The sequence below is a fragment of the Calonectris borealis genome, chromosome 3 (assembly GCF_964195595.1).
Source record: "Calonectris borealis chromosome 3, bCalBor7.hap1.2, whole genome shotgun sequence".
Classification (NCBI taxonomy): domain Eukaryota; kingdom Metazoa; phylum Chordata; class Aves; order Procellariiformes; family Procellariidae; genus Calonectris; species Calonectris borealis.
The window spans coordinates 72,639,437-72,663,696 of NC_134314.1; the positions used below are offsets into that span (position 1 = coordinate 72,639,437).

General features: G+C 40.2%; 1 protein-coding gene across 1 annotated transcript in view; it reads right to left on the reverse strand.

The window, feature by feature from the left end:
* Nucleotides 1–24,260, reverse strand: part of MTHFD1L (methylenetetrahydrofolate dehydrogenase (NADP+ dependent) 1 like) — a 141,232-nt gene that overhangs the window by 76,726 nt on the left and 40,246 nt on the right. The window contains exons 12-13 of the mRNA XM_075146175.1: nucleotides 22,823–22,891; nucleotides 15,993–16,104 (exon numbers count right to left, since the gene is read on the reverse strand). Of these exons, the coding sequence (XP_075002276.1) occupies nucleotides 15,993–16,104; nucleotides 22,823–22,891 (181 nt within the window). The remainder of the gene's footprint in view (nucleotides 1–15,992; nucleotides 16,105–22,822; nucleotides 22,892–24,260) is intronic.

A 24,260-nucleotide genomic window follows, 5' to 3' on the forward strand; every position in this document is an offset into this window, starting at 1 on the left:
CAGGCATTAGCTTGGTTGTAGTCACCCATATTTTTAAAATAAACTCTACAAAGCCAGTATTTGAACCTCTATTCAAAGTGTAAGATTGATGGCTTGTGTCAAACTTATTAATATGTATTTACTGTTTTCCCTATAATTTTTGGATGAGGAAAAAGGACTCAGCTGGTTAAAATTGCTCTGGAAAATAACTGTGTCTGTTGAACCATATGTGTGTGCATATGTGTAATCTATCTTATAGAAAGAATTACAAACTGAGGAGAGTGAAGGTACTAAGGTCACACACCAACAAATCCCACATGGAGAAGGATTTTCCTACATGGATTTCCCAATTAAGAATACAGCCAAAATCAAACCAAATCATAATTCTGCTAGTTTACAAGCCAAATCCTTTCAATTGCTCATGGCTAAGCCAATCCTTCAATGCCTATTGTGAATTTCTACACTTAACCACAATTCATGTAATCAAGGCAACAGAATTGCCATTGCAAACTATCCATTACCATTTTTGTAATATTTGTACATTATTAATGGATCCTCCTTTACTAAAGATTATAAATTATTAATTTTTTTTTCACCTCCTCTTCATAATTGCCCATCATCTTGTCACTTCAGCTACTCTTCTGTCGTTGACCCTCCCCCACATTTTTGTGCTTTTTCACTCCTCGTGCAGCAGAGGACCCCAAACCGTACACTGAATTCCTAATTGGCTGCAGGAAAAGCTGAACCTGCAACCCTTGATTTATGAAGCTGTTACTCAGCCCTTTGGGAGCTCTGTTTGAGATGCAGTAGATGAAGGCAGCAGATAGATGCAGTGTCCTCATGCATGTAAAGCATCTGCTCTGTCCCTGAAGCTTCATTCCGACTCAGAGCTTGCAGTTGGGGCTAAGTTGAAGATACATTACAAGCATGTGCCTTATTACTGCAGGAAGCAAAGTTGAAGAGTTTGAAATTGCCAGCTTCAATAAAGCTGTCAGCATACAAATCAAGGATAAAGGGACCGATAAAAAGACCCACCACATAAAAGACAGATAGGCCACCCAAAATTTAAAAATAGTTGTAACCCGTACTTTCTCTTACTGTATTTGAATCTAATCTGTTTTCTCAATCAAATTAATTACACAGCAGTTATATAAAACTGCAAAAATAAAATGACAAGGTCAGAGCAGCAAACTGACCCTGATATACCATTTAGGATATTACTCTTTTATTTTAATGTATTATTTTATATAACAACTTTCACATTGAACACTTTCAAATACTGTCAACATCTGACCTTCAAAAGCACTTTGGCTATTTGCCAAAGCAACACACTTCCCATTAAGAAATCATACTGGCCATACATAACCTAGTATTATTTACAATCTAATTAACGTGTTTAGAAATGGTTTAGAAACATATTTCTATCCCTAGTCATGAATTCTTGATATTTTTCTTTAAAGCTAATCCCACTAGGTCATATGATCAGGTATGTAAGCAAACCTAATTTCTGTTTTCAAAGAGAAATAACTCTTTTCTGTTAAAATTATTTGGAAATTCCCAGCACAGAATAACACATACAGTCTGTTGTTTGAAAATTTAAAAAACCCAACAATTTGAAGTCAGCGCACTTCCTGAGAAGTCACATTTTTCTTTTTCTTTTCCTTTTCATTTTATTTTTCTTTTATATTGTCTATGATAAGAGTATTTCATAAAATTTATAAGGCAAAACAAAACACCTGCAAATAAAAACCTTAGGAACCCTCTGCATGTGCATTTTTCTTCCAAGAACATCTAAAGACATACCTTAACCTTTTTCCCAAATCATGACATTATTTCAATTGGGCTGGGAGAGAGGGTAGCACAGGATGAGAAGAAAACATTTCGGAGTTCTGATCCCAAAGAAGACAATGTAGCTTTGAACAATTCTCCCTGAAACACCTATTAACTGAGCTCTCAGTGTGCATGTGTTTATGGAATACAAGTGGAAAACAGAAAATCAGTTCTGCTAAATATAAACTTGTACTAGATTATACTAAACCTCTGCCAACTATAATTGCCATAATAAAAAATGGAAATACATGTATTTATGTCCTTACCATGTTTCACATTTGTATTGACTTCTCTGGAGCCTTGAAGATTTAAGTCAACAGTTCACAAAGTAAATACACATATAAACAAATATTGCCCGCTCCATATTTGCACATTATTAACAATTTTAATTATAAAAGCTTTCAGAAAACAAAGCACTCCTGCCTGCAGATTCAGAACAATGGCTCAGAAAATAAAAAGCAAAAAAAAAGTTTCTCCAATATGACAGAAATGTCTGAACAAACCTAATTCTTATGCAAGTAGTCCATAAAAAGAACATTAGATTTCAGTATCAAAAAGCCAGTAAAACAAACAAACAAAAAATCTAATAAAGAGCTTTCATTTTCAAATGATATTAAAAATAAACCATCCCTAAAATTAAAATTCAGCCTTTGAAATGGGACTTGAACTCTTTATGCATACTCTGCCCTGCTGACCCTTGCTAAAGGGTGTAAGTCAATATGAAATACTCACAAACGGAGAGAGGATGATGGATTTTCTGCCAAATAACCCTAAGCAAAAGTAACACTGTTAGATAGGGAGCCTGCTTTTATTTCCTTTGCCAAGTGATAAATTGAGAGCACTTCCTAGCATATATGATGTTTTATTGTTTGCATTTTTTTAACCTCTGGTTCTTCTCTTCTTATAAATAAAAGCAATACAATCAGTAGGTAACAAAAGAACAAAAGGAACTGCTTATTTGCTTCTTACGAGTTGGGAGTTTTAAAACTAGGTAAGATTGCTAACTTGAGCAGGGAAGGGAAAATAAATAGGGCAGAAGTTGCAATGTCATCAGTTTCTACTCAGTAGAATGGTATTTTATTTATCAGGAACTGGGCAGTGCCTCTACTTTCTGTATGAATGAGAGATCCTTCCTAACTATTTTTACCTCTGGATAACTGCCCTGAGACCGAGAATAATGGATAGCCCTTAACAGTTGCACACTCCATACTTTTAATTTATGAATGTCATTGACAGAGGAAAGAGTTGTGTTAAGCTCTAACATGTTGCAGAAGAGGTCAGCATACAGAGCATCAAAATACCATGTCAGCTTGTCAGTGAATTCCTGATGCATGTTTAAGTACTGGCAGCTGTTGTGACTCTACAAAAGCCCTGTTACCTTAAAGTTCTTATTACTGTAGTGTTTGGCATCTACCCATTTGCTATGGTGAGACAGTTCTTGCCCCTAAGAAAGTTTATAAACTGAATAAGCAAATCGGGAAGAATGGGATTACATATGCAGGCATAGAGGCTGAAATTACTTGCGTAAGGCCGTGAAGCTAGTCAAGGATGGAGGTGGTAACAAGATGTATGCCTCCTGATAGGCACGACAGTGCCTCAGCCACGAGACCAGGTGTTCTCAATCAGAGAACATGCACTGCTGGGGACAAATGATGGACTCAGCAGCTCTGTCTCCTCATCTTTTACTGGACAAGAAAGAGGAGAAGGACAGGTCTCCTCAAGTCACCAGCTCCTCAGGAGCCAGCCAGCAGGAACATTCACACCACCCCTCCTGCCTTCCCATCGTCATCATGGCAAATCCCCCAGGCATACAATCCCAACCCAAACACTATCTCACTACAGCTCCCTTCTGCTCTGAAAACCCATATGAAGGAAACAAAGCACGGCTTTCTCAAATAAGTATGCACGTCCAGTTCTCCGCTTGCTTCTGACCCAGCCAGTTCAGTTACAGTGTGACACTTCATTCAGCACATGACTGACACACACGCGTGCCACTTCACAGCTCTTAGTCTCCCCATTTATCTGCTTTGCCAGCGAGGCACACAGCAGCATCCATCCACCAGCTAAATTTCAAAAAAACTTGAAAACAACCATGCAAGGCCACACTCTCTCTTCATTATTTTCTATCATGTCATTGTTATGTTTTAAATTGCTTTCCTCACACTGAAATCACTTCACCCATGAATTCAAACTCCTCTAAATGTACTAATTAAAATGCCTGGTCTCTCACATGACATCTGGCCTGAGAACAGTGGTAACTCCTGGTCTCTAGGAGGAAAGGCAGTCAAATACATAGTTTTGTTATCCTGCAGGGTGGCCTTTTTGAGCAGAAGATACGTAACTATTAATCACACAAGCTCTAAAAGAAAGGGAAAGATAGACAAGAGTTGCTACACTCAAGAACGAGTGTCAGAGCCTGCAAAAGAAATTAAAACAAATTGCAAGGGTCTTCAGCCACACAAATTAAAAAGTAGAAGCTAATAAAGTGAGGTCACCATAATATATTAAAGATGGAATGAAAAAAACAAAGTACACAAGAGCTGAATGCATTACTCTTAAAAAAGAGTGAATCAGGAATTTCAAAATCCTGGAAGAAAAAAAAAAACATCAAGTTTGTATCAGCATTTGAAGTAAGTTCCTTTTCTCTTGGTGCCTTATATCTGAAAAGTATCAAAACCTGTATTTAAGTAATGTAAGAGGAGTGGGGGGAAATCTGAGTGACTACAGGCTTAATGGTTTTCAAACAGATTTTTAAGAAAAGAATAATTGAAAAAGATTTGAGATAAGTAAGAACTATAACCTTTGTCTACCAGAGGCAGGCTATGCCAGACACAAACCTTTCTCCGGTAACGCAAATGTGACAACATCTCATCAATGTGGTCTTCAGGAAAAAAACCTGCTACAACAATACATAGGAATGTGTTAGCAAGGCTAGAAAAAAATGATTATTACATGATTAAGAGAGAGGAGAATAGGCAGCCATGATAGGAAAACTGTGGGACAAGAAAGAGGACCAGCCTGAGGGCTCTCATTTACTATTTGCTAAACAACCTCAGCAGAAAGACTGAGGAACACTGATGGAGCTTATTGGCGATGCATCGCCAACATGGAGAGGAACTAGGATATCATACAGGAAAAAGCTGCTGTGGTGTTTAGGAAGAAATGAAGAGAAACAGAATGAATGTTATTAGTAAACAGCCATTGCCATTGGAGATTAATGACAAAAATCTGACCTACAACTTGGGAACTTCATACTTGCATGCACCTATGTTAAAGAAAGTGAATACTGTAACAGATGCAGAAACTAAAAAAGCAGGCTGTGTTAGAGGAATGGCAAGCCTAGCACTAATTATAAAAGATTAGAAAAGACTGTCTGTCTGTTTAGTTAGACAGACAGTATAAAAATTATCACCTGAGAAAGAAAAGACTAAGCTGGTATACAGAACAAGAGCAAATGAATCCAAACTGGCCATGGAAACCCAGCTAGCTTACTAGCAGTAGCAGCAAGAGTTAAAAATCCTAGCTAGTTTCAAACTGGAGCTCAGTCAGTTTATGAAGGAGATCATCTGATACGCTTGTCAGATAAAGCAGAGAACTCTGCTAAATGGCTGATGATTTATAATCACATTCTTTTATTCTGGTAAATTGCCCCTCATCATTCTGGATATCAACAACAGATTTGGGAACGTACATTTACAAATACATTTTGTAGCGAGGGAATGCCAAGTGAATTTCTAACACTTTGTAGATTTATTTTTTCTTTAAAGGAAAGAAGGTAAAATCTCACTACAAGACAGTCCATAATTCAGGAGCTTTTCTCTTCAAAATAGCATCACCTCTCTTTATTGGGCAAAACACTGCTTTTTTTATGACAAGTATAATATTATTTAGACATAATTCAACAGTTCACGATCAAGACCAACTTTCAGTTTTGAGTTCAGCTTTGCATAAGCTCCCAAATCAATACAACTCTGAAATACAGTGACATATGATACCAAGGTCAATGCTAGAATGCTTCCTGACACACAAAAACATTCAGGACAGCTCTCCTCTACCCAATCTTCCTTCTGAAAAGTTTTAATTTGCAATGTATCCTAAAGATCAGAACTGTCAGAAGAAAAAGTTTCAAGAGATTTGCAGTGAAAATGTGGAGTCACTCAGAACTTTCTCAGGACTATATCTCAAGATATAAGAAAAGTTTTGATTCTCATTTGGCATAACACTTCATAAATTATTTCAAGACTGTTTTAAGCATTTTCTGCAATAGAAAGTCATTTAAATCATGGTCACTTGACTTTCAGTGGCAGCAATCCATAAGCAAGGGATGCATGATTTGCACCCAGATTATCTGCGACAAGGCAGTAAGCTCAGCTTTCAGGAACTCTGACTTCCTGTCAGTGAAGGAAAATGTGTTGCACGACATCTCGTCTCTGAAGACTTTCCAGCTTACTGGTAAGAAAATTTGCTAAGATTTTAAAAGCAAAGGGGAACAGGAGAAGATTTTTTGTTTCCACTTTACAACATGTGAAAGAAACGGAAATTACTTTTACCTCAGCAAATGTGAAGAAAGAAATAAAAAGGGCACCTGGGATGTGAATGGCATCTCCATTCACAAGTGAACGGCAAAGATTCACAGATCTTCTAGCAGTAATGCTACTTTATTTTGCAGTTTGTGGTACCACTGTGCCTTGTACTGTTAGACCATGATTTTAAGAGCCTTGCAGCAATACTGACTAACACAGTATCACCTTCCTCCCCAACACCCCACTGCCACAGTTGTGCTAAGCACAGCTGCTTGAGCAGCTGCACTATGAATGGGATCAGAGAAAACACTGTAAAGTTTTGAAACCCCTTATCTAGTTTGTAGAACACACGTTTCAGAGTGCCCAGTAACACCTATGCTGATAATGCTATCAATCACCTTGTACCATGAAACCTTAGCCTTGCCTTAACAGTTAAAGCAAGAAAAAACCACATTGGTTCAAAGAGCAAAATATTGGAACGTAATCGCTTTACATTTTGTTTGTGGTGAAAATGAGTGAAGAAGTCAGAGATAACACAAATAACACAAGGTAGAAAGATGCTGGACAGAATCTTAAATATTAAAGCTCTCTGGAGGGTCCCCGCATGGAACCCCTTTCTAGTGGTATCGAGCAACAAAAGAAATTAAAAAGAAATCCTTGAACTCAACATTTAAATGTAATAATATCGCATGTACTAGTGGTGCCAAAAGAAGTTTAGCCAACGTATTTGGGCTTTATTTCTTTTTTTGGAAAAAGACTACTACTAGTAATAGTAGTAGAACATACTTCGAAGTGTCTTATGACTTTAAAAAAATCTACTTAAGATTATTCACTTAGTGTATTAAACACATACAATTTTCATAAGGTGGTTTATAAACTTAATACAATGTCTGCTCTGAGAGTATGTAAAACGGATATCCTTTGAAATAAAACTTTCTATGTACGAAATAGATGGTTAGAGCAGCTAGCATCATTAGTTTATTCTAACAAGAGTACCAGCACAATAAAGAGAGTGAATTACTTAGCTTATAAAAATTTACTGCTTCTACTTGAGTTTATACCATTAAAAATGTGTGACAAAGTCTTTCCAATTACACCAAGTGGACCAACTAAAGAAAGAAACAGAAAGTGAACCTTTCTTAAGAAAGGCACCAAGAGCTTGCAATAACCCTCCTCTTGTCATCTGATACGACACCAGGAAAGGCGAAGTCACACTCAACCTTGCCTAGCACAATGTACTCTCAGCATTGAATGGGACATGCTTATTAGGAGTAGGAAAGAAAGCAACTGCCAAACATATAGCCCAAGTCTGAAAAAAAAACTTCATAAGGACTCTGGTTTAGGATTCCAAAAACATATTCATGCTTCTCTCTTCTTCTGATTTACAACCACCTCTCTCCTCAGCTGAAACACCTTCAAGGGATTAAAGGGATGGATGGGGAAATCTGCTGAGTTGTTTATTGCAATAATTTCTGACACACTGACAAATACGACTCAAGAAAGCTCATTCCTCTTCCTCTTTCATCCTTTACGTCTTCAAAACACTTCTTGCGCAGCCTGCATTCACTGACTAAAAAACCTAATCCTTTCTATTCACCTTAACAGAGTATTAAGAGACAATCTGACTGATGCAGAAAAGGAACTTGGAGTTTTAGAAGGTATTTTAGCCAACACAGGAGGAGGAATGAGCGGCAGAGAGATGTGACGTAAGAAGCCCTGATGATGTTAAATATGTTAAGCATCAGAAATCATTACCTCTTCCCGAGCCGAGCACCAGACTCATCACAAGGAGTGACTAGCTGCATTCTGTGTTGATAAAGTTACAAAAATTTCCCTGTCCTTTTTTTTGGTTTATTGATATCTCCTTTCTGTTCTTAGCAAGGCTGCCTGCATACATGCCCACAGGAGTAAACAAGGATTGCAAAACACTTTGTCCTCATGGCATGCCTGAAAGGTGACAAGTTGGTATGGGTTCTGTAGTCTAGTCCCCTCCATTTCTGGGTGCAATTCAAGGCACCTCTCTCTAAACAAACCTTTGCCCCTTGCGAGACATTTGAGACATCAGCATCCAGAATAAATTTAAATTCCATCTCATTGATGCTTCTTTGCACTCCTTCCTCTGCTCTCCCTGACATGAGGCATGCCTCCTGAAACCTACAGAACCTCTAACCATTTGTCTACTTGCAAACTACACCAAGAATTTTTCTCCCCCCTTGGAAACTACCACAAAAAAGAAAACTGCTGGGTGAGCAGGATGGCAATACTATTGTGATAAAGGCACATTTTCCTGTGTTTTGCCAGCTGCCTGTCAGTAGGCACTTGTCACTTCTTGCCCTCTGAGTAACTGGCAAGTCTTTCTAGGACAAGGACTTCATTTTTTGTGCTGCATACACTTATGGATGGGACTCTGAACTGGCAGCTGTTACAGTGTGGTTGAACCCATACACTATTTCCCAAATCCTTGAGAAGTGTGTGTGTCTCTGTGTGTGTGTGTTAAACACCAAAAACTGTTTTGTGAATGTTTCTTTCCTATACTGCAGCATCTTATGGGGCAAAATATTATCAAGAACACTTGCCTCCTTAAATAGTGTAATCTTTGGAGTTAAAATCAAGCATTTTACATATACATAATACATTGCGTTGGTCCAGACACGGGACTTCTGCTGTCAGAGAAACAAATACAACAATTCTTTGTTCACTTAAGGCAATCACTCTAACCTACACATCCAGAAACCTGGTTGATGTTCTTGTTTGCAAAAACTGTCATGACACTTCTGAAACAATGAAAATCTTCCTCAAAGTAATGGTGGGAAACTATGGAAGAAAGAAAGATGAGGCACAGAGGTCATTTCAGAAGAGGACTTCCAGCAATTCAAAATACACTCCCCTGAACCATGAAATAAGAACACAAGCACAAGGAGAAATTTGTGCAAAATTAAAGCTTTACAGAAGTGGCAAATTTATCCTCAGGGCTGCCAGTAAAAACTTCAGTTGTAATTCACACCAGGTGTGGCCTCCAGTATTAACCAGTTTCTGTGGATCAGCCATGAGTTTGAAGTTCCTACACCAGAGGACAGCAATGAAGAACAAAAGGGGAATGAAAGAGGTTAACACCACAAAACAAAACAAAAACCCCCCAAAGAAGTAATTGCCTAAATACAGACAAAGATATATCTCCCCACTCAGTCATAGCACAGGACACAGCCTAAACGCCAAGCTCCTTTCCCTGCCACTGCTGAGATGTCAGCTGTCCTTGCTGTTTAACAATTAAGGGGAACCAAAAGCAAGTGATGCAGAATTGGTTAAACAGGCCAGTTTAGGCAATCTTTCATACAAAAGGAAAATGAAACGTCAGAAACAGACTTCAGGCTGCTGCCAGAGGGGCTAAAGATACGTGTGAGAGACTGCAAAGTTCTGATAGCAATTGAAGATCGGCACGTTCAACGTGCTGCAGTGCAACCCTTCCCGGGCCATCGGCACGGCTGCCCCACGTGGCCCAGCGGCCGTGCAGTGCATGAGCTGCTCGCTGGTGCAGAGGCTGCCTGCGCCATGCAGCCGTCCTCAATGGGCCACACTTGCCCACAGCAAGGATGGGGGGAATTTGCAGGGAAACAGGCCCGAAGCAATAAAAGGCTGGGAAGACAAACAAGTGCAAGCCACGCAGTGCTAGCCGAGACACTGCATTAAAAGTTCAGTGGCAAAACTCGTACCAAGAGAACTCAAAATTAGAGCAAAAAGACTAAGTTGTCATATGTAGCAACAAGGCTCAGGGAAGAGGGAGCGGACAAGCCGAGCTAAAAGGCTTAGGTTATCTTGAACTTAATGAGGGCCCGTGATTCACTTGGATACCTGAAACTGAAGCAGGGAATGCCTTCAGCTAGTGAGACTTCACAACAGAACTCAATGGTTAAATTTTCTATAGATTTTTTTTTTTTTAAACCAGACTGTCTACATCGTTGTTAACCGACACTACTCAAAAGGCACAGCACGTTGCAATTCCAGCTGCAGAGCAAGCAGAGAAACAGGCAATGCAGGCCAGAGAGAGAAAGTAAGGTTTAAAAATAAATTTAAAAGGAACATTTTGGGAGGATTTTTTTTTGCCTTGGCTATGGCACACGGTCACACAAACAGTGGGATCTACACAACAGGCTGGTTTTTCGCTGCTGTCTGTCCCAACTCACCCTCCCTGGCACCAGCTCCGGTGTTTTTGTGACTCTGGGCTGAACTGCTTCTGTGTTAAGTCAGCAGAAAACTAAGCCAACAAAAAGGGCAATAGGTTCTGCCGGGATGTCATGCAAAAACAGGCTGAGAAAGGAGACAGGCTTAGCTGCTCTGGTAATGCAGGCTCAGTCCGATTAGCTACTGCATCCACAGTAGCTTTACTGGCACTTTAAAGCTCCAAATGAGACTATAATATTATAAATACTTATTTCAGCAAAACCACCATCTTGTGTGGCATTATCTCATCTTCCCCCTGTCGCATATATAACTGTTCGCCCAGCCACTGTCTGTGAGGGGAAAGAAGGGGATTTTTTTTGTTGTAGTTGTTTTCAATCAAGACCAACTCTCCAGTTTAGTTTATCATGTGGCTCTTTAAACAGGTGTGCTGGAAAACAAGGGGTTGCACAGGACTGGAAACAAGCAGCTCAAGGAAGAAGTCTGCTTAAGCCAGGACAGAAAATAATAAAAAAAAAAAATCTATATTTGTGAAACTGTGGTGCAAGTTCAGGCCATGCTATTCTCCCTAGTACTGTCTACACACTTAGCAGGAGGTTCTGCTCTAAAATAACTACAACTTGAGTAAAAAATAAAATAAATAAAATAATAAACATATAAAATAATAAATATAAAAATATTATATATATCATCACCCCATCTCACAGTGAGTGAGCTAGCATATGTACATTAAGATATTTATTCTACTATACAGGAAATTAATTTAATTGCAGACCCTATCACAGATTTCTTATGTTCCTGCTTTGGATGCAGCTGCACAAGGCTGAGAGCCAATCTCATAGCTCATGGTCCCTAAAATGCCTCTCCTGGCCATGCGGTTCTGCCACTTACCTTATGCTATTTCCAGCACCTCTTGGACTCTTTCATGAGCTTATGCAACCAACCTACAAGGCAAAACATGAACTGCAATCATAGAATCACAGAATCATTAAGGTTGGAAAAGACCTCTAAGATCATCAAGTGCAACCGTCAACCCAAAACCACCATGCCCACTAAACCATGTCCCTAAGCGCCTCATCTACACGTCTTTTAAATACTTCCAGGGATGGTGACTCCACCACTTCCCTGGGCAGCCTGTTCCAAGGCCTGACCACTCTTTCAGTAAAGAAATTTTTCCTAATGTCCAATCTAAACCTCCCCTGGCGCAACTTGAGGCCATTTCCTCTCGTCCTATCACCAGTTACTTGGGAGAAGAGACCAACACCCACCTCGCTACAACCTCCTTTCAGGGAGTTGTAGAGCGTGATGAGGTCTCCCCTCAGCCTCCTCTTCTCCAGGCTAAACAGTCCCAGTTCCCTCAGCCGCTCCTCATAAGGCTTGTGCTCCAGGCCCTTCACCAGCTTCGTTGCCCTTCTCTGGACACGCTCCAGCACCTCAATGTCCTTCCTGTAGTGAGGGGCCCAAAACTGAACACAGTATTCGAGGTGCAGCCTCACCAGTGCCGAGCACAGGGGCACGATCACCTCCCTGCTCCTGCTGGCCACACTGTTTCTGATACAGGCCAGGATGCCATTGGCCTTCTTGGCCACCTGGGCACACTGCCGGCTCACGTTCAGCCGGCTGTCAACCAGCACCCCCAGGTGGTCCTCGGGGCAGCTTTCCAGCCACTCTTCCCCAAGCCTGTAGCGTTGCCTGGGGTTGTTGTGGCCCAAGTGCAGGAACCGGCACTTGGCCTTGTTGAATCTCATACAGTTGGCCTCAGCCCATCGATCCAGCCTGCCCATCGATCCTCTGCCCTCTGCAGAGCCTTCCTACCCTCGAGCAGATCAACACTCCCGCCCAGCTTGGTGTCATCTGCAAACTGACTGAGGGAGCACTCGATCCCCTCATCCAGATCGTTGATAAAGATATTGAACAAGACTGGCCCCAGTACTGAGCCCTGGGGAACACCGCTCGTGACCGGCCGCCAACTGGATTTAACTCCGTTCACCACAACTCTCTGGGCTCGGCCGTCCAGCCAGTTTTTTACCCAGCGAAGAGTGCACCTGTCTAAGCCGTGAGCCGCCAGCTTCTCTAGAAGAATGCTGTAGGAGACAGTGTCAAAGGCTTTACTGAAGTCCAGGCAGACCACATCCACAGCCTGTCCCTCATCCACAGGCGGGTCACCTGCTCATAGAAGGAGATCAGGTTGGTCAAGCAGGACCTGCCTTCCATGAACCCGTGCTGGCTGGGCCTGATCCCCTGGTTGTCCCGGACATGGCTCGTGAGCTCCCTCAAAACAAACCGCTCCATAATCTTCCCCAGCACCGAGGTCAGGCTGACCAGCCTGTAGTTCCCCAGATCCTCCTTCCGGCCCTTCTTGTAGATGGGCATCACATACATCGCTCATACAAGAATCTAATGAGTGCCAGATACAATACGAGGAAAGGATGAACTGCATGAAAACAGTGGCAAAAGAGAAACGTGGAGCAGTGAAAATTTTTACTTTTAGCAAGAGCGAGTAACTAAATTTGGTCAGCTAATTACAGAACTGCAGCATAGCTGTCCTGCATTCTTACTGTCTGAATTAACTACAGGATCAGCTTTCCCCACCGAGTTTCAACAGCAGAACGGGGTTCAGGCACACACCACACCGAGCAGAATGCAGGAGTTTTCTCGCTAACTGCTTTGCTGTGTAGCTTCACAAGGCGTTGGGCTCTCTGCCTGTATGGACGCGACCTCAATATGGACTGGTGCACACTTTGTAGCTGTCGTTTTAGACTTCAGTTGTGTAGGGTAGGATAGGACAGTATTTAATAAACCAGCAAGTGCTACATGTAGTCTCTGCCCATGTGCTCTGACTAGTTACCAGAAACAATCTATTTTTGTAAAACAAAGTTTACAGTAATTACAACCATTTACACTTGTTACTACTGCAAAGTTTATTTAAGTAGGCCACTCTAGGAACTATAGCTTTTAATAATCTAAAGCCATCTAATCCAGGGATCTAAAAATTGTGCTGAAGTTCTTTGCTCAGAAGAGCAAAGGCAGTCTCATTTTGAAGTCAGTTTCCTGGGGATTTGTGTTCTGTAGAATAAGCTCTGAACAAGAGCCTTTAGAAGGCAACATACAAAAGTTTGCTGCTATTGCAGCTACACCGCTTTGTCTCCCAACAGGGAGCCAACTGGGCCACTGGGGCCAAACAGAAACAAAGCAAAAAAGAGTGTTAAAGACAAACAGGTGGATGAGACCAAGAAAAAGCAGGAAATGCAAGGATATGCTCTCCGTGACTGAGGGAAGCACTGACTGGAGGGGAATCCAAATCCAGGGCAATACTTTTCAGGCTCCAAAACCTGGATCAAGACTCAAGACTGCCCCTAACTTACTTCCATTCAGATGATACAAAACAGACTTCACACTTCAAAAGATTGCTCACTGCAGAAACAAAGTCACTTCACCCAGCCTGTGAAAAATGTTAGCTAGCCTAAATGCTTTTGCTCTTCATTCTGCAGAGCCATATAAAAAGAAACATGGCTTAATGAAATACCGATTCTATTATCATCAAATAAATGTATTCAGAATGCAAATTGTTCTTACCTTGAATGGATGTTTGATTATTAGAGGGAAATGAACAGACCCTTTAGCTGTACAACAGTAACACTGGAGAAAACAACTCTTTTCCTTGACATGATCATGCATTTTGAAAAGGAAACACAAACACACAACACATGCCCAGACTACCTTGAAAACCTCACGTTTCACCACCTTAACTGCAATGCTTTATTTTCTTACACAGGTCAGCATTTTCCTAGTTACTCCTACCTAAACATAAGAAGAGAGAGCAGAATACCGAATCAAACTTTTTCCAGGAATGCTCTTGCTAACAAAATATTACATGCAAATGTCCAATAATCTTTGCAAATTATATTGAATCAGAAGGGCAGAGGTTAGCAAAACTGACTCTAGGAACTAACATTGTTAATAATACCCTAACAAGGATCTAAAAATCATTGTGTGCACTTTGCTGCTCCATTTAAAAAAAAAAAAAAAAAGGAGAGGATGGAGAACATTTCTTCTAGGCACAGAATGCTTAGGGAGATCAGAAACTTACTTCTATAAAGACGAACAAGCAAAAATGAGAAAATAGAAAATCAATAAATATTCTTTAAAATGAAGAAAGCCCTCAAGATAATGGAATACACAGAATTTCTACCTGTTCAATCCTTTTGTTGTTATTCAGAGAATACCGAAGTGACCTATTTCTTTAGGTTTTTTTTCAAAGTCAGTATGACCTACAACAGGTTTCAATTCTTTATTTTTTATTGGTATTAATTTTTGTTACTTTTTAAGAAGAAGGTATCCCTCTATCTTCTTGTTCACTAGTCAACAACTTTGTATAAGAAACCTTTCTATTCTCTATCTGTAAATATATAGATTGATTCGTATCATAACAAAAAGTATATACATTCTATAACAATGCAAACAACTGCCCCCATCCTTTCTCTGATTACCAGTAAATTTAAATAGAAACAGTACTTTCAAGTAATTTGGTTCTCTTTATGTAATTTACAGCAATACGTAGGTATGACATAAGCATGTACATACATGTTTCTCTGCTAGTGTAAGGACGCTAGCATAGGAAACCTCATGTTTCACATTACTGTACTTCAATAGCATTGTTCCACAGGTACTCAAAGTTCAACTTTAGGGTAAATGTAGGCCAACCTGGGTGTTCAGGACACAGATGAGAATGGCTGCAGCAGTGCAAAGGCATGACTACTGCAAAGTAGCAACACCTGTTTCATTTTATTAATTCTAAAGTTTAAACACACACAACACTTTTTATAAAAAGTAGTTCTCCGTTCAGCCACAAATTTATTTTGCCTGCGACCGTAACAGTAAGTTCTACGTGTCTATTGTTGCTTGTGCAGGCTGAATTCTTAACATAAAAAGAGTCCGCCCACCCACATGTTTTCATGGGAACATGAGGGCCTCATGGTGAGGTTTTGCAATGCAGCTGGACCAACCTAATGGCTCACTGCCACCAAAATAAGGCAGTCTTTCTTCTACCACCTTCCCTCTGCTGTTCCTCTGCACTGGCCCAGGGACATCTGACCCCCGATTTGGCTGAGTTTGCTGAATTGGCAGAGAAATAATTCAGCAAGAAAAGGGAATGGTTTCTGTTCATTTATCAAGAGAGGTCAGATGAATACTAATACAAGGAACTACAGGACACTTCTTTCAATGCAATCCAGTCATTTAACTGGTTCAGCCATCTTGTGGAATCTCAAACATGGTGACGGGAACTCTTGAGAAAAAGGGCAGGGTGAAAGAAGTGGTGCTCTGGGTTTTTCACATGTTCACTTTAAGATTATTTAAGATTATTATTAATATTTGCATAAAATGAAGTAGCATTCTTAACTTTCATTGCTATTTTATCCATTCACTTACATCACTGCCAACTTACCAACAAACCATAATATAATAAACAAAATAATTACTTACCTACAAATCCTTTCTCTCCAACTAATTTAAGGGCAATTTTATCTGCCAAAACAGAAGAATTTCCATGTGCAATGTTAGCAAAAGGTCCAGCGTGAACAAATACTGGTGTTCCCTGAATGATAAAAAATATATATCATTAATTTAATAGATAGGTAAGAACACAACCTCAATACTTTTGTAGACTAATCAAGATTATATATAAATCAAAAGCACATATAACGAGCAAGCACTGTTAGATAACTTGGCAGCGTTAGGTACATCTCAGGTGCTTGAGACCCCACATTCACTGACAGGCCTAGATGTCAGAACCTCCTTCATTCACCGAAAGGTAATGAAGCAACCTGTAGGTAACTTACACAACTTCTCACCCAACCTTGTACTAATGTTTCACATTTCCACTGCCCTAATGCTGTGGCGTGCTATTCTGCACATGTACTACAATCAGCACTAAGTGCATCGCTGCAGACCTCACAAATAGAGCCCAACTCCTGCCCTACTCCATCCCTTACTACTCCTGTTTTCTCATTGACTGTAATTGCCATTCCTGTGCAGGCAAAGTAGCCAGTGGAAGCAATGAGGGAACAGAGTCAAGTTAAGGAGCTGGAGAGGGAAAAGTGAAGGGACATGACTGGGGTGTGGGGATGCCGACATACAATGGAAAAAGCATTCACTGCTGCTGGCCAAGCGCCTGGGAGCCCCGGGTGCAGAGCCGAATTCCTCTACGCTAGACACCATACAAATACAGGGAACGTAGGCTCTGCAGCAGGGAGCAATCTAAAACAGCAAAATGATAGGCAAGGAGTTAACAAAGTAATGGCGTAAGGAAATTTGTCAGATAGCAGGCAAATCTCAGCTTCCCTGTTACCTTCTTGGCAGGCATCACAAGGAAAGGCGAAATTAGAAAATTAGCATCTACAGAAAAGGATTAAGATTTGGTGAGATATATTAACTGCTATCTTTTGTCCAAGTCAGAATACATAATCAGACGGAAGGATGTCACTTCAGCTGTCTTACTATAAAACACTTAGGCAAACAAATCCCCATTTTTGTGTTAATGCTCTTAAAAAACCCCAGCTGGTTAAAGAAAAGGTAAGCAGACAACTTCAGATTATCTCCATCAATGTTCTTCACACATTCTGTATTAGGAGCTACTGCCAACCCACAAAATTTCAGGCAAGCTACTGGGCAATCTTCCTCTATTTTTGACCGGAAACACCAATTGAGGAGGACAGTGTTCTGTGGATCAGCTGCAGGCCACATCCAACAGACCCATGAACCACAACTTGGAAACTCTTAATCATGTAATTAAAGCTGGTTGCTCCCCCCCCACCAGTGTCTTAAGAAAACAACCTACACAGACAAAATTTTTCATGTTTTCCATAAAACACCAGAACAATTGGATTACAGTAGTGAAATACCCGCTACTATAGAAAACAGATTTTCCTGTTTCAGTAACACTGAACACAAATCATATAAAATATATCAACAACAAGCATCTGTTCTTACTGCTTCCTCTATAAGTAATTACACATAATCAATTGTTTTGTTCAGAGCAAAGACAAGTAACTTTTTATCCACTGGCATGTCAAACTTCAGGTTTGTTTTAACAAAACAGGAGATTTTTTTTTAAAATGAAGAGTGGAGAAGGAGAATATGCATACATATGGGCAGGGGATATTCTCCAAAAACTAGACAATTAAGCTACAATCCAAAGACAACTCTGCCTCATACATGTTAGAGAAGAAACAGTGGAACTGGAGCAGAAAAAGTAAATAAACCAGAAATCATGCCCTGTAACAAAAGGAATGATGCAGACTATTATCATCATAACACACTGACTTCATAGTGTTTACTTACGATTTTTTTTTCTTGTTTTCTATCTGCTAATGACTACATACTGCAATATCAATTGAGGTTTTACATATTTATGCAAAAAATTTAACTTGAACTATGTACACCTTCAAAGCGTCTCATAGTATTTAGGCATCAATCTAATGGGAGGCGCTGTGCAAAATAAAAGATTATCCCTAACCCAAAGATCTTATAACTTATACAAAATAAAATGCAAACCACTTCTACCAACCTAAGTTTAAGTTTTACTTCCTTAAATTTTACTTTTACTTTAACCCAGTAGTTACCGTTTTGGCATTCAAATAAATAAGACTGCAGTTTTCAGCTACCAGATTGAAATCCATGAGATTTATTCTGATTTGTGTTTTATTACTCACTAAGTTTAATTTTACTCTTCCAAGCCCTTAATTCTTGTGGCAAGCAACTACAGGGCTGCTCTCATTACAGCCCAGTGTACACATGCCCATCACATGGGCAGATATGATGTATGGAAGCACAAACACAGATGATGAGGGCAGCCCAGCCCATACTGAGGCAGCTATGCAGAGAGGGGGCCAGAAGGGTCTCCCACAACATTCCCTGTGCAATTGTGCTTCCAAGAGTTTATCCACACAACACAGATGGGAAGGAAATTTGGATTGTGGGGTCCAACATCCAGAATATTGGTAGCCAAGAGTCCTCCTACCACTAACTTGAAATCCAAACACTACTAAACCACTGGTATGGACAGATGCTCCCCTGCAGCTCTGAAATCCATCAGAAGAAAAGGAGGAATTATGTGAATGGTCTTTTTATACGGGCAATCCTGGACGAAAAATACAGTCTAGGTACTGAAGGGAGGGAACTCCAGCAGAACCTCGGGAGCCTCAAGCACACTCTGGAACAGAGACAATGTATTCTCGGGCCAGCTCCAGAACTCTGTGTCAGCCCATCTGTCCCACTCCGCGGAGTGCCACTTATCTTCGTTACACTTAATAACAAACAGTGGCACAGGGACGCATTCTGCTGACTGTTTCCAAGTACAGGAAATTTTATTACCCAAGTTTTAGTAAAAGAAGATAAACCCAGAATGTCAATAAATATCTGAAGTTATCTGACCGCTAGATGGATGTTTATAATACTTACTAGCATTCTCCCTTCATCTTTACTGTGAGTGGCATTTTAAATGTAACACGAGCAGACCATCCCAGAGTAGCCAGCCTGCAACTACAAAGAGTTGTCCCATAGAGCAGCTGCTCTGTTACGCTTGGTATAAATAAATGCTAAACATTAAGGGATCAGTTCACGAGGGAACAAATCTGTCATGACAAACATGGATAAACACTATGAAATCATTATGTACATTTCAAACAAAGTAATCTCAATTCTACAGCATTGGATATAAGTTCTACTGAGGCCTACAGTTATTGTAGGTGGAGTGTCCCACGTTTCCCATTTTGAGATTTTACTGTCATTCCTGAGTATGAAACACTGTCAATCACTAACAACTTGAAGTGGCCTTTCTAGTGACAGAGTAGCAGGGTTGTGATGGAAATCAACCCACCAAGAAACCACTTTAAAAAACAGCAAATTAAAATACACACATTAATTCACGTATGAAAAAAAGCACTGACACAAGTTGCCAGTTCAGTTCCATACAGGACTGGCTTTTGGTCATTTTTGATTTATGAATTTCGAAACCTCTTTTCCAGTGCAAGCAGATGTCCATATAAAGCTGGTGCAAATCTACCGAGTAGGTCGTTCTCCCCTTTCATAGGCCCTTAGAAGCAACTCCTCAGACCTCCACAGCTTTACACAATCCCATCTACAGGCTCTTCGCCAGATCACAGAGGAGTGCAGCTATCTCTGAAATGGCTACTTTCAGCTGCTGCTAACCGCAGACACTAGCACTTACAAATTATGCCAAATTAACCATTACTACCAGCTGGAAGTCACCCAGGTGGTCTCCTGCTCCACCTCCTCAGGCAGTCTTTTTGCTATTCCGCAATACCAAAGTGATCTGGAAGACCTGCTTTGGTGAACAGTTTCATCCCTGCTTGCAGGACAGGTCCACAGCACAGTCTGAGCTGCATTTGTGTTCTGTTTAATCACACTATTCTGGTTTTTATGCCACCACTGTGCTGTAAGACACTGGATGTCCTTGTCACAGGATGATTTCTCATGTTGCTGTTGTCAAGTCGTACTGCTGTTGCTAAAGGTCTTTACACTTGTATTGAGAACTTGTTCTCCCTGAAGGGATTAGGATTATGTTGCCCAATCACTATTGGTAGCCTCTTTGGAAACTTAAGAGGTCCTTCTTTTAGATGCCACTTATTAGGATTATTTCAAGCGTAATTTAGGCTTCAGTTTCCTCATTTTTGGTTTGCAGGAAGAAAGACTTGCAATTCACACACTCATCAGAAATATGTTGTTCCCTATGGCAGAAGAGATGTTATTACATACAATCATAGAATCATTAAGGTTGGAAAAGACCTCTAAGATCATCGACTCCAACCGTCAACCCAACACCACCATACCCACTAAACCATGTCCCTAAGCACCACATCTACACATCTTTTAAATACTTCCAGGGTTGGTGACTCAACCGCTTCCCTGGGCAGCCTGTTCCAAGGCTTGATCACTCTTTCAGTAAAGAAATTTTTCTTAATGTCCAATCTAAACCTCCCTTGGTGCAACTTGAGGCCATTTCCTCTCGTCCTATCGCCAGTTACTTGGGAGAAGAGACCAACACCCACCTCGCTACAACCTCCCTTCAGGGAGTTGTAGAGCGTGATGAGGTCTCCCCTCAGCCTCCTCTTCTCCAGACTAAACAGTCCCAGTTCCCTCAGCCGCTCCTCATGAGACTTGTGCTCCAGGCCCTTCACCAGCTTCGTTGCCCTTCTCTGGACACGCTCCAGCACCTCCATGTCCTTCTTGTAGTGAGGGGCCCAAAACTGAACACAGGATTCGAGGTGCGGCCTCACCAGGGCCGAGTACAGGGCATGATCACATCCACCACCTCAGGGTACACTATGATTAGCTTGTCTTAAAATCTGTCATGCTGGAGGGCTCTAAACTCACAGATGAATCACTGCACTCCATTCAAATGTGCAGGGCAAAATATCTTCCTTGATCCCCTCCCTCACTTTTTTTGGAAAAACTGAAGCTATTAAAATTAGCACCTCTTAAAGCTATTAACATGAATAATTAAAAATAATGAAAGGTATTTATTCACAAAATGGAACATGACACAAGCTTGAGGCTCAAAACAGCAATAACAACATGGGCAGTAACAGAGTAGGCCATTGCATCTCTACACAAGAGCAATGACACAGTCCAGAAGGAACACATCAGCCAAAGCACAGCACTATCTTGGAAAAGATTTAGATAAGCTGGAGATTTCCATTCTTGGATAGGTGACTCATATTAGCCTGCAAGCCAACAGGTATTCAAAGAGTGACAAAAGTTCGTCTTTGAGACTCGAATGGCAGAAGTGGAGCATGAAGCAGTCTTCCGAGCTGCTTTAGTTTGCTGTTTTAACAATAACTTTGTAAGAAGAATTTTTGGGAGAAATATCCTCGCGTACTGCGGTCAGGGTCCTCCTAACAAGCAATAGCATTTGATGAAAGTTGGCAGATATTTCACCCATAGCCTAGATTAGACTAGAAAAGAATACCACATAAAAGACAGGATTTTTATTGCATAGAAATGCAAATATAAAGAAATACAGTGGGGGGAAAAAAAAGCATGCAAGTCCCAGAACCAAATGCCTATTGACCAAAAGAAACTCTTCTGATGTTTACAATTGTCTTTTAGAACACTACAACAAAACTACATTATTTTCTAACAGATATGCAAAGTGCAAATAGAGAGACGCAGACTAAATACTTGGAATCAAAGGTACCTTGTCACTGATGCTTAACGCACACTATGTGCTCCAAGTGGCAATTTAATACACAGTTCTGGCCATGACATTCTTGATCCTACATGACCTGCAGTTTTTGCTATTGGATGTTATATTAAATTCTGACACACACATATATTCTTCATACAGGCACATGAAAGAACGAATGTTCTTTGCAAGAGAAAATAATTAAGATGGCTATAGTAAAATAACATAGACTTAAATTCTATTTTTCTAATATTGCCTGTGTCACCATCCAAACACAAAAGCAAAAAGGTAGTTATTACTTTGAGATACTGTAGAAAATGAGACATTTTTACCAAGCGGGGATTGCACTGGTATCTTTCTACATTCTTCAACTTTTCACCATACCAGGAATTGTTGTGAAATATTCCAGCTATGTAATTTTGATGGCCAAACTTTCAATAATATACATTAATTTTTCTCCAAATGCATTTGTTTTCAAAATGGCTTCATTATTTCCCCATTTTTCTTCCTCCCTGTCCCCATGACTATTGCTCATCATTCAGCTTACTACTGAAAAGGCAATACTAGACTGCCCAGTCACAAACATGGTTGTACTAATTCTGTGTTCTTTGGAAGAATGCTCACTAAGGTAAGTGTAAAACATTCCTCCCACAGGCCAGCAAAGCTTCATTTAGCCCCTGAAGGCACTATGGCAAGATAGGGTGGCTGGGAGCCATCTTCTGAAAAAGTGTAAACAGGCAAAAGGACCCTCCGATGTTTCTGAACAGCACGAACTATAATACAGAATAGAATGACCTCAGCGAAGCATCTACTTTCTACCAGTGTGCTCAGAAGCAGTTCAACAGTGCACTGCAGCTTGTTTGCAACACTAGGCAAAATTATGACTAAAGCCAGAGTCTCAAAGAAAGGGAAAAAAACACCAAAAAGGTATAAATGCAGATAGAGTTGATTAGTTAACATACACAAATGAACATTTGCTAAAATGCCTTTATGAATTTGACCCTGGCTTGAACCTTGAAGGTTAAGCGCAGTCGCTGGAGAGAAGCACGACAAGCACAATATGGAATTTGAAAGCCGGAGAAAGGCAGGCATCATAAGCCATACTCACCTCTAGTGTCTGCATTAGTGTGGGCTTAATTGCATCTTTCATCAAAACTGCCAAAGCACCTGTTACTCCCTAAAAAACAAGAGTCCACATTTTAAGGAAGTCAGTTCTAAGGTGTAACATTTCTGAGTTACACTTAAGCTTACAGCTGAAACAGGAAAAAAACCTTACATGTCAAAGGAGAAAAAGAAAGTGTACACATAAACTATAACGGATAAGCAGTGTTACAGTGTTGCATAAAGAATTTATTTAGATGTCACCTCAAGACTTCTAACATACTGTATTTACAGAGTGTGCCAGAAATAGTCACGATTTTGCTCTGAATACATTTAAAAGGCAGTAGGTAAATATTCTTCCTATTTCATGGAGAGACCAGAAACAGAGTTATTAAGTAATCGGCATAAGGACGTTCATGGGAACAAAAGACGAAGCGGAAGCAAAGGCCTCTGAGACCTGAGAAAGCAAGAAAGCAATAACTTGCTAAAACTGCCTAAAGAAATGACAGATGTATTTCTTTCATGGCAGAATCAATAGCATGAATCAATAGATAGCAACAACCAGGAATGATATTTTTCAAGACTTGTACAAATATATACGTAACAGACACAGGATGAAAGCAGACACAGAGTTGACTAGGAGTAGATAATGAATACATCAGGAGATTAGAAGTTAGAAGTGCCTTACTGTGATAATGAGAGGACAAAAGGAGCTGTGTGAATTGCTGCATTTTAGTTGTAAAAAAAAAAAAAATCTTACTCCTGCCTAAAAATTTTGCTGGATATTAAGTATAAATTTCACAGTGACTGAATTTAAAATAAGAGAAAGTCACGACACCCCTCTACACTAAAATCCAATGCCCATTTTAGCAAAAACTGGCTACAGAGTGTGCACAGCACTATCAAACTATATGCAGAGTGCTATCTAGAAACCACAAGCATATATTTTAATTTATTCCTAAATTACTTTGATTTTGAGAAGAAAATGTGCTTTGTTTTAAAAGAACTAGATCCTGGATAGAAAAAAATGCAGTAGTGTTATAAGCAGTGGCTCATTTGATTGTTTGAACAATTCAAACTCTGTAAAAATTGGAATGACAGGCAAATGAGACGTAAAAGTACATGGTCATTACATAAGTACAGTATCTTATACAAATTCAAGCTTCCCCTTTCTGAGCATCACATCTCAACACAGACTTCAGAGGAAAATGAAGCAGAATATTTAGCCTCGGATAAAAATGGATTGAAACCAAAATAGTAAAACTGGTTTCTACTAAAGCATAGCAATTGCTTCCTTGGGCGAGAGTGAAAGAAAGGAAAGAGAGGAGGGAAAGATGTTTCTTCCCTCTGTGCATTTTGTAAACCTCCACTATCTACAAGCCCCAATAGACCCATAAAGAGGTAATAAGAGGTAATAATTCCCTCTTCTGAAGAAACACCAGCGT